This window comes from Hylobates moloch, unplaced genomic scaffold (genome assembly GCF_009828535.3).
Source record: "Hylobates moloch isolate HMO894 unplaced genomic scaffold, HMol_V3 SCAFFOLD_3, whole genome shotgun sequence".
Classification (NCBI taxonomy): domain Eukaryota; kingdom Metazoa; phylum Chordata; class Mammalia; order Primates; family Hylobatidae; genus Hylobates; species Hylobates moloch.
Window position 1 is genome coordinate 46714976 of NW_026652278.1, and position 15049 is coordinate 46730024.

At 39.8% G+C, this 15049-nt stretch overlaps 1 protein-coding gene across 2 annotated transcripts in view; it reads left to right on the forward strand.

Moving 5' to 3' along the window:
- Positions 1–15049, forward strand: part of LOC116458007 (neutral ceramidase) — a 67402-nt gene that overhangs the window by 3457 nt on the left and 48896 nt on the right. For both annotated transcript variants that reach the window (XM_032137536.2, XM_032137546.2), the window contains exons 3-7: positions 2577–2827; positions 4693–4842; positions 10935–11111; positions 12448–12575; positions 13722–13799. In XM_032137536.2, the coding sequence (XP_031993427.1) occupies positions 2577–2827; positions 4693–4842; positions 10935–11111; positions 12448–12575; positions 13722–13799 (784 nt within the window). The remainder of the gene's footprint in view (positions 1–2576; positions 2828–4692; positions 4843–10934; positions 11112–12447; positions 12576–13721; positions 13800–15049) is intronic.

Here is a 15049-nt window from a genome sequence, read left to right on the forward strand (position 1 = left end):
AATCAAGTTTTGCAGATGAGGTGGAGTGAGGAGGTGGACCAAGGAGGAGACAGGTGCAATGCTTGTGAAGAAGGCCTACAGCCTCTCCCAGGTGGCAGCTGTTTGTTGTAGAGAGAACACATGATCTCAGATCTCCTGAGTTTTCCAGAGAAGCTGGAAATTGGAATTTTTAGATATCTCATGATTTTTTAAAATGTTGGAAACAAAGTTTTTGAGAACAATGTAGGCTACATTTACACAAAGATTGGCAGTGGGTCTTGGTGGAGCCTCTGTTCCAGTCAGTGTTAGGTTACATAACTGTTAAATGAGTAGAGAAGACAGGTAAAGATTGAAGCTCTGACCAAAGTAAAGACAGGTCTGGCCTTAGGCCAAATGGAGAAGATGGTATTTTCTACCTCAGTTTTCCCTTTTGTGGCCTGTGTCTTTTCCTGCACATTCTCTACCATGTCCCAGGGCTTTGAATTCCTGGCAAACACAGAGGATCAGAGATCCTCTGATCCAGCAGTAGGCACAGCAGGGTCATAGACTGATAGAAGTGAAAGGATCATTAAGAATTATTCGGTTTTGGCTGGGCCCAGTGGCTCACACCTATAATCCCAGCACTTTGGGGGGCCAAGGTGGGCAGATCACCTGAGGTCAAGAGTTTGAGACCAGCCTGGCCAACGTGGCAAAACCCTGTCTCTGCTAAAAATAAAAATAAAAAAAAATAGGTGGTTGTGGTGGTGCATGCCTGTAATCCCAGCTACTCGGGAGGCTGAGGCAAGGCAGGAGAATCGTTTGAACCCAGGGTTCAGAGGTTGCAGTGAGCTGAGATCATGCCACTGCACTCCAGTCTGGGTGACAGAGTGAGACTCCATTTAGAAAAAAAAAAAGAAAAAGAATTATTCAGTTTTAGCTCTTAAAATTAGGAAATCAGGAGGCTGAGACTCGGGGAGGTTATTAATAATTATAGTAACTATTCTTATAGCAGTAGTTACTGTTTATTAAATGGCTTCTATGTTGAGCACCATAGTGAGGATTCTAGAATATTTTCTCATCTAATTCTCACAAAAATCCTGTAAGGGTGGATGCTAGTCCTACTGTTTACATTAGTTTCATTTTACACTTGGGGAAACGGAGACCCTGAGATTGCAAATAACTTACCCTTGGCTATGTGTTAGGTTTGGCTTTAGTTGGTATGACGTTCCTATGCTGGTAGCAGTGAAGCAATAGTGAAGGTGCCTGCTCCACTCCTTGCAATATTTGATGTCTTCAAGAAAATCTCGGCTTGGGAATGAGAAGACATGGATTCTAACTCCACCTAGAATTTGGTCGAAAGAGCATCAGATCCTTAGTTTGAGGATCTGGATTGCATACCAGATTCATCACATGCTCTCCATTAACTATTGGTTAAGTCACTTTTCTGATTTTCAGTTTTCTCATCTGTAACACTGAGGAGATTATGTTAGGTGATCTCTAAGTTTTTTGAGCTCTGGATTTCCAGGATTTCAGAAGGAATCAGCTATAAATCTCTTGCCTAAGTACTTTCTGACCACAAATGCCTTGTGACACTGATATTTGATGCCTTGGCAACTCCTGACTATTGTCTGAGGAAGGGAAATAAACAAAATGATGAATATATAACATGTATAAATAGGTAAAGAAAATCAAAGCTACATAGTAGCCATTGTTCCAAGTTTATAATATTAGTGAGCATAGTTATTGTTCAAAACATCCCCAGGAAGCAGGATGTTATTATAATCTTCATTTTATAGAGGAGAATAATGGGGTGAAATAGGTTAAGCGATTTGATCACTTAGTAAGTGGTAGATTCAGGTTTCAAACCCAGGCAGTTTGTTTCTGCATCTGTCTTCTCACAAAAATCCTATATGTCATTCTGCTTCCCTTGATATTTGTATGTGTGTGTATAATAAATATATGTGCATACATTAATATAGAATATATGTGTATAAAGACATACACATATAGATATGAATATATAAATACTAGAATAATTAAGATGAAATTATATCAACATGTATACAGTGATCTAGGTTGCATTAAAAATAAGTCTTTAGAAGATCAAAGAGGATCAGAGCCAAGGTAGAGCCAGTGGGGTGGCATCCTACAGGTGAGGAGATGAGTCGGATCTAGGTGTGATGGAAATGGACTAACTCTGAAGCAGGTGGTGGAGTTTGGTAGGTGGAGAGGAAAGGAGTGAGGAGTCTGGATAGAAAAACTGGAAGAAACCAATCCCCAGATGTTGGATTTAGTAAACCTGGCACCTGTTTAGTTTAGCTGGAAAAGAAGAGCAGGGTTTGAGTGAAGGCAGTGAGTTTGACAAAGAATGGCTCGTGATGAGGAGTTGAAGGATATTTGACAGAGGCCTTGATTGTTAGTCTGAAGCATCTCTCATCCTGTTTAGGATTATGATTTTTAAACAAGTTCTTGAGATGTTTCTCTCTATATATTTTTATGTTTAAGAAAATATATAAAGAGTTTTCCTTATGAACCTGAGCCTATATATTGTACTCTAATTGATGTTGACAAATAAGAGGGCTGAAATGTTGTTTCTCAAATCTCTTATTTGGTTTTAGATTTAGGAGGCCATTTTTTGTCAACCACCCAAAGCCCTCCAGCCACCCAGGGCTCCACAGCCACCCAGGGCTCCACAGCCACCCAGCGCTCCACAGCCACCCAGCGCTCCACAGCCACCCAGAGCTCCACAGCCACTCAAACTTCTCCAGTGACTTCAACCCCAGAGCCTCCTCTATTTCAGAACTTCAGTGGCTACCATATTGGTGTTGGACGAGCTGACTGCACAGGACAAGTAGCAGATATCAATTTGGCAAGTAGACAATGGGCTCCTTAAGGAGACTGTGAAACAAGTAATTTTATCATTTTACAACCTGCATTCATTTCTGATTATTACAACATCATCATTATCTTCTTCTAGCTTTTTAATTGACCTTGCTGCTGTCTAGCGCTATGAATTTCATACAAGAAGGAAGAGGAAAACTTTTATCCAATCACAATCCCCTGTAAAATCCATTGGCCTTTTTTTTTTTTTATGAGCATAAGTGGCAGAGATGGCAAACTCAAATATTACAGGGAGTGAGCAGGTACCATAAATGACATCACCAGGCCAGTGTAACATAAGAAATGTCTAGTGAATCCTAAGTTTGGGGGTGAGAGGTAGTAGGAAATGGTGGGAACTTTGAGGGAAAAAAAAAAGCACAAAGAAAGTATATGGATCTGGCTGATTGTTGCCATATAAGAAATGGTGGCTCAGGGCTGCCCTATCTTGCAGTTTTTTAAAAGAAGCCCCCAAATCCCCAGATTACAGAGTTGAAGATTCAAATCTCTTACTTAAAAAATAAAGGCAACTCTAGCTAAAACTGGAAACCTAGTTGGACCATACTGTGAAAGCAAATAAAACTTCTATGTGACAGGTGTGGCCCTACTGACTGCTAGTCTTGGCTATGTGATGGAAATACCCATTTATGTCAGTGCTTCCCTAGGAAACCAGAGCATGAAGTTGTCTGATGGGATTCACTCCCTCCCTCCAAGTAATCTTTACTTTCCAGGTATGATTCTTGACTATGTGTTCTGAAAAGTGATCCTGGAATGTGAACCCTAAATAAACCCTCCCAGGAGGGGTAATGCAAACAGTAGAGGGGGCATTCTAAAGATCTTGGTGTAGTTTTATGGGTAAATTTTATGACATGGTGATCGAAGTGGCTTGGGATAGGTATATGTGATCTGATTTGGCTTAGGGAGTTGTAGAGTCCTGATAAGTCAGGGGTCCCAGGGCTGGGGAGAACAATTGTTCTGAGAGATGACTAATCATAGACAACCTGCTGCCACAACATGTTGTTCCCAAATACCTCACTCTGCATGTAGCCCCAGCAGCACAACGTCGTTCTGCATATGCCCCGCTTCAGCATGACCCTATAAAACTTCCCTCCAGCCCCTGCTTCTTTGCAGACAGCCCCTTCTCTGCTGTGCTGCCTGTTGAACCCTTGCAACATAAAAAAATCTGTCTTTCTTTACCTATGACTGTCTTGGTAAATTTCTTTACCGCCCCATGTTGTGGGCGATAAAGGAATTTACCAGCCAGTTTCACCCACGACAGGACCCACGACTTTTACTATGGCAAAAGCCAGGGTGAGGTACCCTCTGTGAAGAATACTTAATTATAAATATACCATTTTCTACAGAAAACAAAATCATACACTAAACAACCAACATGAGAAAGCCTTCATTCTTTAAAATGTTCCTGGGCAATGTGGAATGGAGGTAGAGGAAATATTTTTTCCTGTAGTACCTTAGACAGGCAGGAGAAAAAGAGCCATTGCCAAAACCAGAAGGACCAGAAAGATCTCCCGTGTTAGTGTTAGTAATAGAATTTCCAAAGCCTCACCAGCTCCCTCCTGCCCATAAGCCAGGGAACAGTATCTGCCAACCTGATTGATTCTTTGCCTTTGTATTTTTCTGCACAGAAGATTCAAGCCTCTTTTATGATATTTTTTGGCTTTCTTCGTTCCTTTTTCTTTTTAGTTTTTGAAAACATATATTCTCTCGCTCAGAGCCACCATGTCATGTGGATGTTTTTCTTTGTCTTTCTTCAGTCGCCTATATTGTATGTTTGTGCCTGGTTTCTAGTAGCAGGGGAGTGAGACAGAGCAGCTCTGATTGTCTCTTCCTCTTTAGATGGGCTACGGCAAATCCGGCCAGAATGCACAGGGTATCCTCACCAGGCTATACAGTCGTGCTTTCATCATGGCAGAACCTGATGGGTCCAATCGAATAGTGTTTGTCAGCATCGACATAGGCATGGTATCCCAAAGGCTCAGGCTGGAGGTAAGTGATTTGAGAGGAGAAATGAATGAAGAAATCACATGGTTTAAGGAAAAGTGGATGAATGTGACAGGAACTAATTCCTCTTGGTTTCTCATTCAGTGAAATTCTACTACCTTCAATATTATACACTCTTGACAATATACCAGATAATCTTACAAGGAGAATGATCCTCACTATTTCAATCTAAGTTATCTTGGTCAAAATTTGTTTTCAATTTTGCTGATGACTCATCATCATTATTAGTGCTAATGTTGTTGTTGAAAGCTTATAATGTGTCAGGTGACTTTTATATATATATTCCCATATTTAATCCTCCTTGTTAGAAGTTGGGAGAGCACCAGTTAATCACTAAGTGCTTCCTCAAGTTCTCAGACAATTGAGAATACATGTGAGGAATTGGATGCGAATTAAAACACAACATTGAAATGTGGTTGACCGTGAATTGGTAGTTATAGAAGCTGGGTAATAGGCACATAGGGATTCATTATAGTATTCTGATTATTTTTGTATGAATTTGAAATTGTCAAATCCATACAAAAAGAGGAGGAGATGGAGAGAGAGAGAGAGAGAGAGAGAGAAAGCAAGCAACCAACCAAGCAAGTGAACGATAGAACTTCCAGTTCTATGTTTCTAAGGCAATTTCGAAGCCCTGACCCAGTTATATTTTCTGCATGGGATCAGGTCACTAAGAGACAATGTGTTCTGTTAATGTCTGCTAACATGTTCATGAATGTGAGAAAGAGGAGCGGCTGGAGCATTGACCAGAACAATGACCATAAATGTCCATCATTCAATGTCAGGTTCTACTAGCCTCACCTATTAAACACTTTTCTCCTCCTGCTGTGTGAAGGGGCCAGTGAGAGGGATAATGAGATGGCCTAAAAGCATCACTTTAACATTGCTCCCTCTTGGGGAGGAGAGTGGAAGCCTCCCCCATCACATGTGGGAAGCATCCCCACATGAGGAACAGGGGATTAAGTGTTTTCCCCACTCCTGCACTTACCACAAAACAGTGAGGTGGCTTTGTTGTTATTTCCATTTTCTGGATAAGAAAACTGAGTCTTAGAGAAGGTAGGTAACTTTCCAAATTTCACACAGTTAGCAAACGGTAGAGCTGGATACTGAACACAGGTATGATTAATCCCAGAGTCCACATTCTTTTTTTTATTTTTTATTATACTTTAAGTTCTGGGGTACACGTGCAGAACGTGGAGTTTTGTTACATAGGTATACACATGCCATGGTGGTTTGCTGGACCCATCAACCCATCATCTACATTAGGTGTTTCTACTAATGCTATCCCTCCCCTAGCCCTCCACACACCGACAGGCCCCAGTGTGTGATGTTCTCCTCCCTGAGTCCATGTGTTGTCATTGTTCAACTCCCACTTAAGAGTGAGAACATGTGGTGTTTGGTTTTCTGTTCTTGTGTTAGTTTGCTGAGAATGATGGTTTCCACCTTCATCCACGTCCCTGCGAAGGACATGAACTCACCCTTTTTATGGCTGCATAGTATTCCATGGTGTTTATGTGCCACATTTTCTTTATCCACTCTATCATGGATGGACATTTGGGTTGGTTCCAAGTCTTTGCTATTGTGAATAGTGCCACAATAAACATATGTGTGCAAGTGTCTGTATAGTAGATACATTCCTAAAAGTAACATTATTCTATACTCTTAGAAGGAAAAATGCATTGACCACTTGCTTTTTGTAAGGTACTTTGCTAGTGTCACTTCAGGGGACACACAACTAAATAAGTCACAATTCATCTCCCTTAGGAGGTCATTTTCTAGCTGGTGGATAGAAGGAAGGACTATGAAATATAGAGATATACAGAAATATACAGATAGCTATAATTAACTGAAGGAAGGTACAGTGGGATAGTAGTTGTCTATTACTGGGTAGGAAATTACCCCAAACTATAGTGGCTTAAAACAACAAACATTTATTGTTTCACATGATCTGTGGGTCAGGAATTCTGTCTTGGCTAGGTGGCTCTGGTTTAGGTTCTATGGCAATCAAGGTGATGGCGAAGTATGAGTCATCTGAAAGCTTGACCCAAGCTTGAAGGTCCACTTCCAAGATGGTTTGTTCATGTGGAAGTTGGCCAAAGGCCTCAGTTCCTCACTCTTCCTATCCTTACAACACAGCAGCTAGATTCCCTCAGAGTGAGTGACCCAAGAGAAGGAGCAAGGAGGAAGCTACAGTGCGTTGTATGACCCAGGTTTAGAAGTTATACACCATTACTTTCACCCTGTTCTATTCATTAAGCAAATCACTAAGTCCAGCCCACACTCAGTGGTGAAAAAGTAAGCTTTACTTCTTGAAGGACAAAATATCTGAGACTTTGTGGACATATGGTCTTTTAAGATCACCAGTAGGGATTCAGGAATGCAAATTAGGAAAACATTTTCATGGTGGAAATGACACTTGAGTGAGCAGAATTTTAAATGGTTAGGATGGGAAGGGAGAGAAATCTGATGGAAGAAACAGAATGAACACAGAGAGGCACAAAGGAGGGTTGTAGACTCTTTTATGAGGGAACAGAGGAGATCTATTAGGACATATGGAGGCATGTAGTTGGAGATGTATCTGGAAGATATGTTTATCATAATTGCAGAGGGCCTGAGATGCCGGCTTGTTTTTAATTCTGTGGGTGATATGGACTCTGGGAAATCTTCTGAGTGGCGGAGTGACATAAACACCATTTTGTTTTAGGATGATTAAGCAGGTAGAGATGTTTGATATGGATTGGAATAGAGTGGAACTAGAAGTGAGGACAAAAATTAGCAGGTTCTTTAAAGTGATACTGAGGCTGTATTGGTGAGGGTCCAGTTAAGAAAACAGTAATCAGCATACTAGGTATTTCAAACAGAGGGATTTCACCCAGAGGAGTTTTACAAGATATTAAAAGGCTGAAGGAACAAGAAAGGGAAGCTGGAGTTGCTGGAAGGGTGTTTATTTTTTATAACTTTGCCTAACAATTTCCCCCTTTGTCACGTGAGGCTGGCACAAAGATCTTAAACCAATGTGATGGCAGTGAGACTATGAGTCAGCTGGGTGTGGTGGCTCACGTCTGTAATCCCAGCACTTTGGGAAGCTGAGGCAGGTGGATCACTTGAGGTCAGATGTTTGAGACCAGCCTGGCAAACATGGTGAAACCCTGTCTCTACTAAAAATACAAAAATCAGTTGCACGCTGGCAGGCACCTGTAGTCCCAGCCACTTGGGAGACTGAGGCAGGAGAATCGCTTGAACCTGCGAGGTGGAGGTTGCAGTGAGCCAAGATCACTCCACTGCACTCCAGCCTAGGTGACAGAGTGAGACTCTGACTCAAAAAAAAAAAAAAAAAAAAGAAATTAAATGTGAGTGGGATTTGGAGGTGAATAGACATACAAAGCCAATACTTCACATAATATTCATGCTGAGTCTGGAACTCTCGTCAGTGCCTTGTATGGATTAATGTACTTACTCCTCCAAATGACTCTACGAGGGAGGTATTATTATTATGTCATTTGACAGATTGAGAAACCAAGTTTTCAGAGGGCCAAGTAACTTACCCAAGGTTGCACAGCTAGGAACTATCAGAGCTGGGATTCAAACTTAAGCATCTTGGTGTCAGAATTCATGCTCATGTCTACTATACTATACGGCTTTTCTGAAAAATGAGATGGCTCTAACTGGGAAATAGTATGGTCATTAGCAGAAATAAAAGAACCAAAGAGTAGACTTTGGCGGGTAGAATGGGGAGGAGTTTAATGTGTTGGTTTGTAGATGTTATCAAGTCAATAGTGGGCACCATTTATCTATCTCTTCCTATTTTTACATCCCCGAGCAATCTAAGACCCAGTGGGAAGGCTGTTAAATGAACTCACTTAGTTTTCCCAAATTAACCCAAAGGAAAGTGTGAAAAATAAATGTAGCTAAATAAGTGCCATTAAGATTATTTATAACGCCTGCTTCTATGTAGGTTCTCAGTCTCGGCTTTAAGATAGATGAAATTTCCAGCACAGGATGAAGATTATGGAAGATCTCTGTGCAGTGAGGCAGGACAGGAAGTTTTTACACCACAGAAATTGGTGAACAATACAAATGAGGGCTTTTAATTTTATTGTGTGTTCCAGAGAGACAGCTTATCAGAGTGCCCATGCCATACTCAAAGTAAACATTGCTAACAATTGCTTTGGGTTGGACACTTTTGCTGGATTTTTTTTTCCTTTAATTAATGTTTATGTGTACATGGTACATATATTTATGGGGTACATGAGATGTTTTGATACAGGCTTGCAATGCCTAATAATCACATCATGGAAAATGGGGTGTACCCATCCCTTCAAGCATTTATCCTTTGTGTTACAAACTGCTGGATCATTTTTTAATTATCTTTCACAAAAAAGCCACAATGATACCAAACTTTAGATTGTAACTTATTAAAGCATAATCAGCAACAGATGCTCAGCAACATCACCAGTATTCTCTCTGGTGTTTTCTGGATGTGTATGCACCATATGAAGACATTAGTCGTGCATTTGGATGTTCATTGATTGACTCATTCACTAAGTCTCTTTGTATTAGTTGTCTATTGCTGTACAACAAGTCGTCTAAAAACTTAGTGGCTTAAAACAACAATAATAAATGCTGTTCAAGGTTTCTGTGTGTCAGGATTCCCAGAGTGGCTTAGTTAGATGATTCTGACTTGTTTTAGAACAAGTCATATATCGTCACTTCTGTGTCATGATGTGCCACTCAGATGCTGGGTAGGGCCACAGTTGTTTGATGGCTTGACCAAGGCGGAAGAAATTACTTCTAAGGTTGCTCACTCAGATGGCTAGCAAGTTAGTGCTGACAGGATGCTTCCTATCCACTTAGGCTTCTCCACAGGATTATTAGGGTGTCCTTGCATCATGGTGGATGGCGTCCCCTAGACCAACAAGTCTAAGAGTTCGTTTCAAGGCATGCTGAATTCTTCATTTGGGAAATGAGGTACTAGAGTAGCTTAAAACCTTTGCAGTTTCTGCTCACTATGCCTGAGTTGTGTTTCCCCCAGATATTGCACAGCCGGCTTGCTTTCTTCATCTAAGCCTCTGGTAAAAGAGAGCCCCTCTTTAGAAGATCTTTCCTCACTAACACCCACTACTTTCTTTTTCCTTATGCACCAATGTTTTTCTTCATAGCATTTATCACTCTATGATATAATATTTAATATTTATTTGCTTGCTTACTGTCTTTGTCTTTCATTAGAATAAAAATATCTTCAAGACAGGAACCTCATATGTTCTTTTGCTTAGAGCACCTGTTGAATGATGAATGAATAAGAGTACTGGTTCTCTATTTAGACGTGGGTCTGGAGTCTGGCTCTGCTACTTATTAGATCAATAGGCAATTTATTTAACTTTTGTATAATTCAATGTTCTCAGCTAAAAATGGGCTTAACAATACCTGTGTAGCTCTTGAAATTGTAATAAAGATTTTTAAATATGTACTATATATAACATACCTAGCATTGTGTTTGCTTATAGCAAGAATCTATAAAATGTTAGGTATTGTTATTATTATTTAGTTGTTATTACTATGATAATATCCTCAAACATAGAGTGAGGGGCCATTTGAAAGAGATGTTAACATAGTTTGGCTGTGTTCCCACCCAAAATTTATCTTGAGTTTTAGTTACCATAATCCCCATGGGTCATGGGAGGGACCCCATGGGAGGTAATTGAATCATGAAGGTGGGTACCCCCATGCTGCTGTTCTCAAGACAGTGAGTTCTCACAAGATCTGATGGTTTTATAAGGGGCTTTCCCCCCTTTCACTCTGCACTTCTCCTTCCTGCCATCATGTGAAGAAGGATGTATTTGCTTCCCCTTCTGCCATGATTATAAGTTTCCTGAGGCCTCCCCAGTCATGCTGAACTGTGGGTCAATTAAACCTCTTTCCATTATAAATTACTCAATCTTAGGTATATCTTTGTTAGCAGCATGAGAATGGACTCATACAGATGTTATTGGATCAGTGATTGAACTCATCAAAGCCTTTTCTAACGTTGAGCTCCTATGTTATCCCTCTTCTTAGTTCAATTACTTTTTTTCTTGAAGGTCCTGAACAGACTGCAGAGTAAATATGGCTCCCTGTACAGAAGAGATAATGTCATCCTGAGTGGCACTCACACTCATTCAGGTCCTGCAGGATATTTCCAGTATACTGTGTTTGTAATTGCCAGTGAAGGATTTAGCAATCGAACTTTTCAGCACATGGTCACTGGTATCTTGAAGGTAGGCAAAGAGCCCCCAGAGGCAGCTGTTCTTTAACATTGCTTATAGGTATTTTAGGAGTGATTGGATGTGATATGAAGAGTCCCTATAGGATTTGGGTCTGAGCATAGTATTAGCATGTACCATTCTTTCTCCTCCCTGACTCTATCTTAGCTTCTTGTTCTGAGCTATGGGCTGTTAGGGATGAGGCATGGATGATTAGAAAAGAAGGCTTCTATGGGAGTAAGCCCAATGTAGATATTTAAACAGACAGAAAACATTTTGGTTTGGGGTTCTTTATAGAGGGCACTATATGGCCTGTTCTTTGCACAAAGTCACACAAAGAGAAACCCATGAAGGAGCCAAACGTAATTACAAATAATTCTAAAATTTTAAAATATTTCCCAAAGTACAAAGAGAATCCAACTTATAAACACACATCCCAATTTTTCAAGTTCTCTACTATAGATACAGACTTCCGTGGAGCTCCTGACAAATACCCTTAAACTCCTCTCCTGTTTCTGGTTTCAGTAGCTTATGCTCCTCTCTTTTCTGTCTGTCAGCTTATTATTTTGTTGCATAGGACCCTTGCTAATGTTTTGCTTCATTTTATTGTATTCCAGGCTTATTCTTGATTTTTTCTTACAATGTCACCCCCAAAATTCAGAGATCCAGCTGGCATAGGCAGAAATTTCTTTACATTGATGTTTTGCAAACTGAGGCTTGCAATGTATTAAAGGCTTACGAAATCAATTTCATGGATTGCAAAAAGCATTACATAAAAAACGCTAAAAAATAGATTGTAAGATATAGTGTATGACACACAGTCAGGATATAGTTTGCTTTGTGGACTTTTGTTTTGGGATGCATATGTTGATATGTGTTAAGTTATGACGAAAAATGTATCTCTCACTGTAGTTCACAGTCAAAAAAGTTTGAACAACTCTGCCGTGGTGGTAGAATGGCAAGGGGAGGGAGGTGGAAACACTTACATGTTAGCAAAACTTGTGTTAGTGTTGTAGGAGTCAAGTCTCCCATTTTGGCTATCTGAAGTGACAAACTGAGCCTCATTTAGCAGTCCTGAGAGAGCAGGAGATGTGACATTTTGTGAGCTCAGGCATTAATCAGTACTGTGCTTCTGTATAACACGGCATTTCCTTTATCTCAACCTTGAAAGCCATTTCTGTTTACCTCCAGATTGGCAACAGCGATGTGGTTCTCCAGCTTTTATCCCATAATGTGGACACATTAGAGACAAAGGAAATTGTTCACAGGGCTCTTCTGTTTATGTTGACTAAGTTATTATCCCCACCAGGATTTCTAAGCTTATAACATGCCCCTCTTTTTTAACCTTCAGAGCATTGACATAGCACACACAAATATGAAACCAGGCAAAATCTTCATCAATAAAGGAAATGTGGATGGTGTGCAGATCAACAGAAGTCCCTATTCTTACCTTCAAAATCCGCAGTCAGAGAGAGCAAGGTGAGGAGGAATCGTCAAAATGAAATCGTTTCATTCCCTTTAGGGAACAGCAACAAAATCTAAGTAGATGAATATGGTGAGGTCCCAAGAGAGTATTACAGCTATATCTTAAAAACATCTTCATAATCTAAAACAAGCAGAAACAAAAAGTGAATGTAGAAACAAACACCAACTTATTAATGTATCTTTCCACTTTGTTGATTATGGGAGCCAGTGTGGATGTTTGAAGGACTCTGGGCTTTGAAATCAGGAACAACTGTGATCTCAGCTTAGTTTTATTGCTTTCTAGTTATGTGACCTTTAGTGATTTACTTATCTTAATTTATTGTCACTCAGCTTCTTCATCAGTAAAATGGAGATAAAAATGTGCACAATGCATATTTATTAAATTAATGAATCGCTCTTTTATTATGTGTTATCCAGAATAAATCATCTTAGTCCGTGAGAGTGTGGCAAGACAGAGAAAATAAAAGGATAAAGAATATGGACAGAAGAGTAAGAAATAAATCCACATACTTGAATGGAAAGACTAAGGGAGAGGATTATTTTGCCTTTTTGTCTTTTTTTAAGTGATGAACCAGGTTTGTGACAGAAGAGAGGTGCTTGGTTACTGTACCACTGTAAAATAATATCACAGTTTCAACTTGACCATTTGACATTTAACATTTTTCTGCATATTTTTCAATAGCTTTCAAAGGAGATGATTTTTAGAAAATGTAATCTGATTTCCCTTGAGAGGACATAAAAGAACACTTAAGTTGCAGGTCTTGAATTCTTTTGATTTTGCAAATTCCCTGCTCTTTTAAAGAGATTTCATTAAAAATTGATATGAGTAGAAATTTCAAAGACAAACAAATCCCTTTTGTAAGAAATAGATATATGTTATATAATATTGAATGTTATATAAAAATATGTGTATTTCAGCTCCAGTTGCTTGACCTAGTCCCCCCAACTTTGATTGCAATGGCATACCCTTTCCTTAGCTGATAAATGAGGTACTGGATGCAGTTCACAGAACTACTGCTTGTCAAGGCATCTCACTTACTGAGAGGCATTTTTGTTTTTGTGTCAGCTGCTACTGTTCATCTTACATGAGGATCAGGCTCTAACACAGAACTGACTGTGCTTTTCTGTTTTACTGACTAGGTATTCTTCAAATACAGACAAGGAAATGATAGTCTTGAAAATGGTAGATTTGAATGGAGATGACTTGGGCCTTATCAGGTACTGTATTTCCTTTTTAAAAATAATTCTGTCTGGGTAGCTTTTCTTAACTAAAGAGAAGGGAAAAGAGACTCGAATAGTACCAGCACACACTGAGAATATGTTGTGTGGTTAAGAGTCCAGGCTCTGGAGTCAGACACAACTGGGGTCCAGCCATGGGCCTTGTACAGGGTTCTCAGTCTCTCGGGGCTTAGTTCAGCACTTGCAAAACAGATTTAATACAGGGAAGATAAATGAGGGATCTTGGTGAAGAGCTTGGCACAGCATCTTGCGTATGATATAAAAACTCAGTAAACATTAACGCTTATTATGTTATCAAGATCTCATATGTGGAACTTCCATGATGGTAAACAGTTATCTCCTAATAAAATGAAAAAACAATCTGACCAACCAGGAAAGTGATTATGGCTTTGAGATTATTTACCTGTGTTTCCCTAAAAGGATTAAGTCCAATGCAGGACAATGCCAAGTAGGGATAAAATAGAACTGAGAACACCTAAAGGAAGCAAGTGAGGGAAAATTACAGCTGGGGCCAGCTTTTAGCACAATTATCTGGGAGTGACAGCATTTAGGAAAACACATGGATTTTGTTTTCTTGAAAATAAGGCATTTGCATTCATATGTGATTTTGGTTACTGCAACTGGCCTGACTCAGGAATTGACTGGGTGGGTAACATGGTTCCAGACTCTTTGACCTATGGACTTGCAAATGATGCAGACATGCCCTAGGGAAGTACCAGATAGCGCTGGGTGCTAGAGTCAAATGGCTTGGGTTCACTCTGGGCTCTTGTCCTTATTAGCAATGTGACTTTAGACAAGTTCTGTGACTACCCTGTCTTCCTGTTTCTCATCCCTAAGCATTTTTGTGCATACCATGGGATAAAGTAAGTATTTTAAATGTTAATAATAATGATGAGAAAGATGATAAAGGGTCTGCCAAATAGAATTATAAAATATCTAAGTGAAAGATGCTATGTGAATAAAACTTGCAGTAAGATTGACAAAGTGGTAAAGAAAAACATTAAAAACTATGATTTACAGTTCACACACCAGAGCTGGCCCTAAAACTAGGTGGAGAACAACATGGTAATAAAAAGTTCAGGTCTTGAGGTAAGGTTGACTTGGCTTCAAGTCCCAGCCCTCTGCCACTTACTAACCCTGTGGCTTGGAGAAAGTAACTTAATCCACTTAGACCTTAACTATCCTATTTGAAAGTGGGAATAATAATACCCCATAGGGTTGTCTGAGGA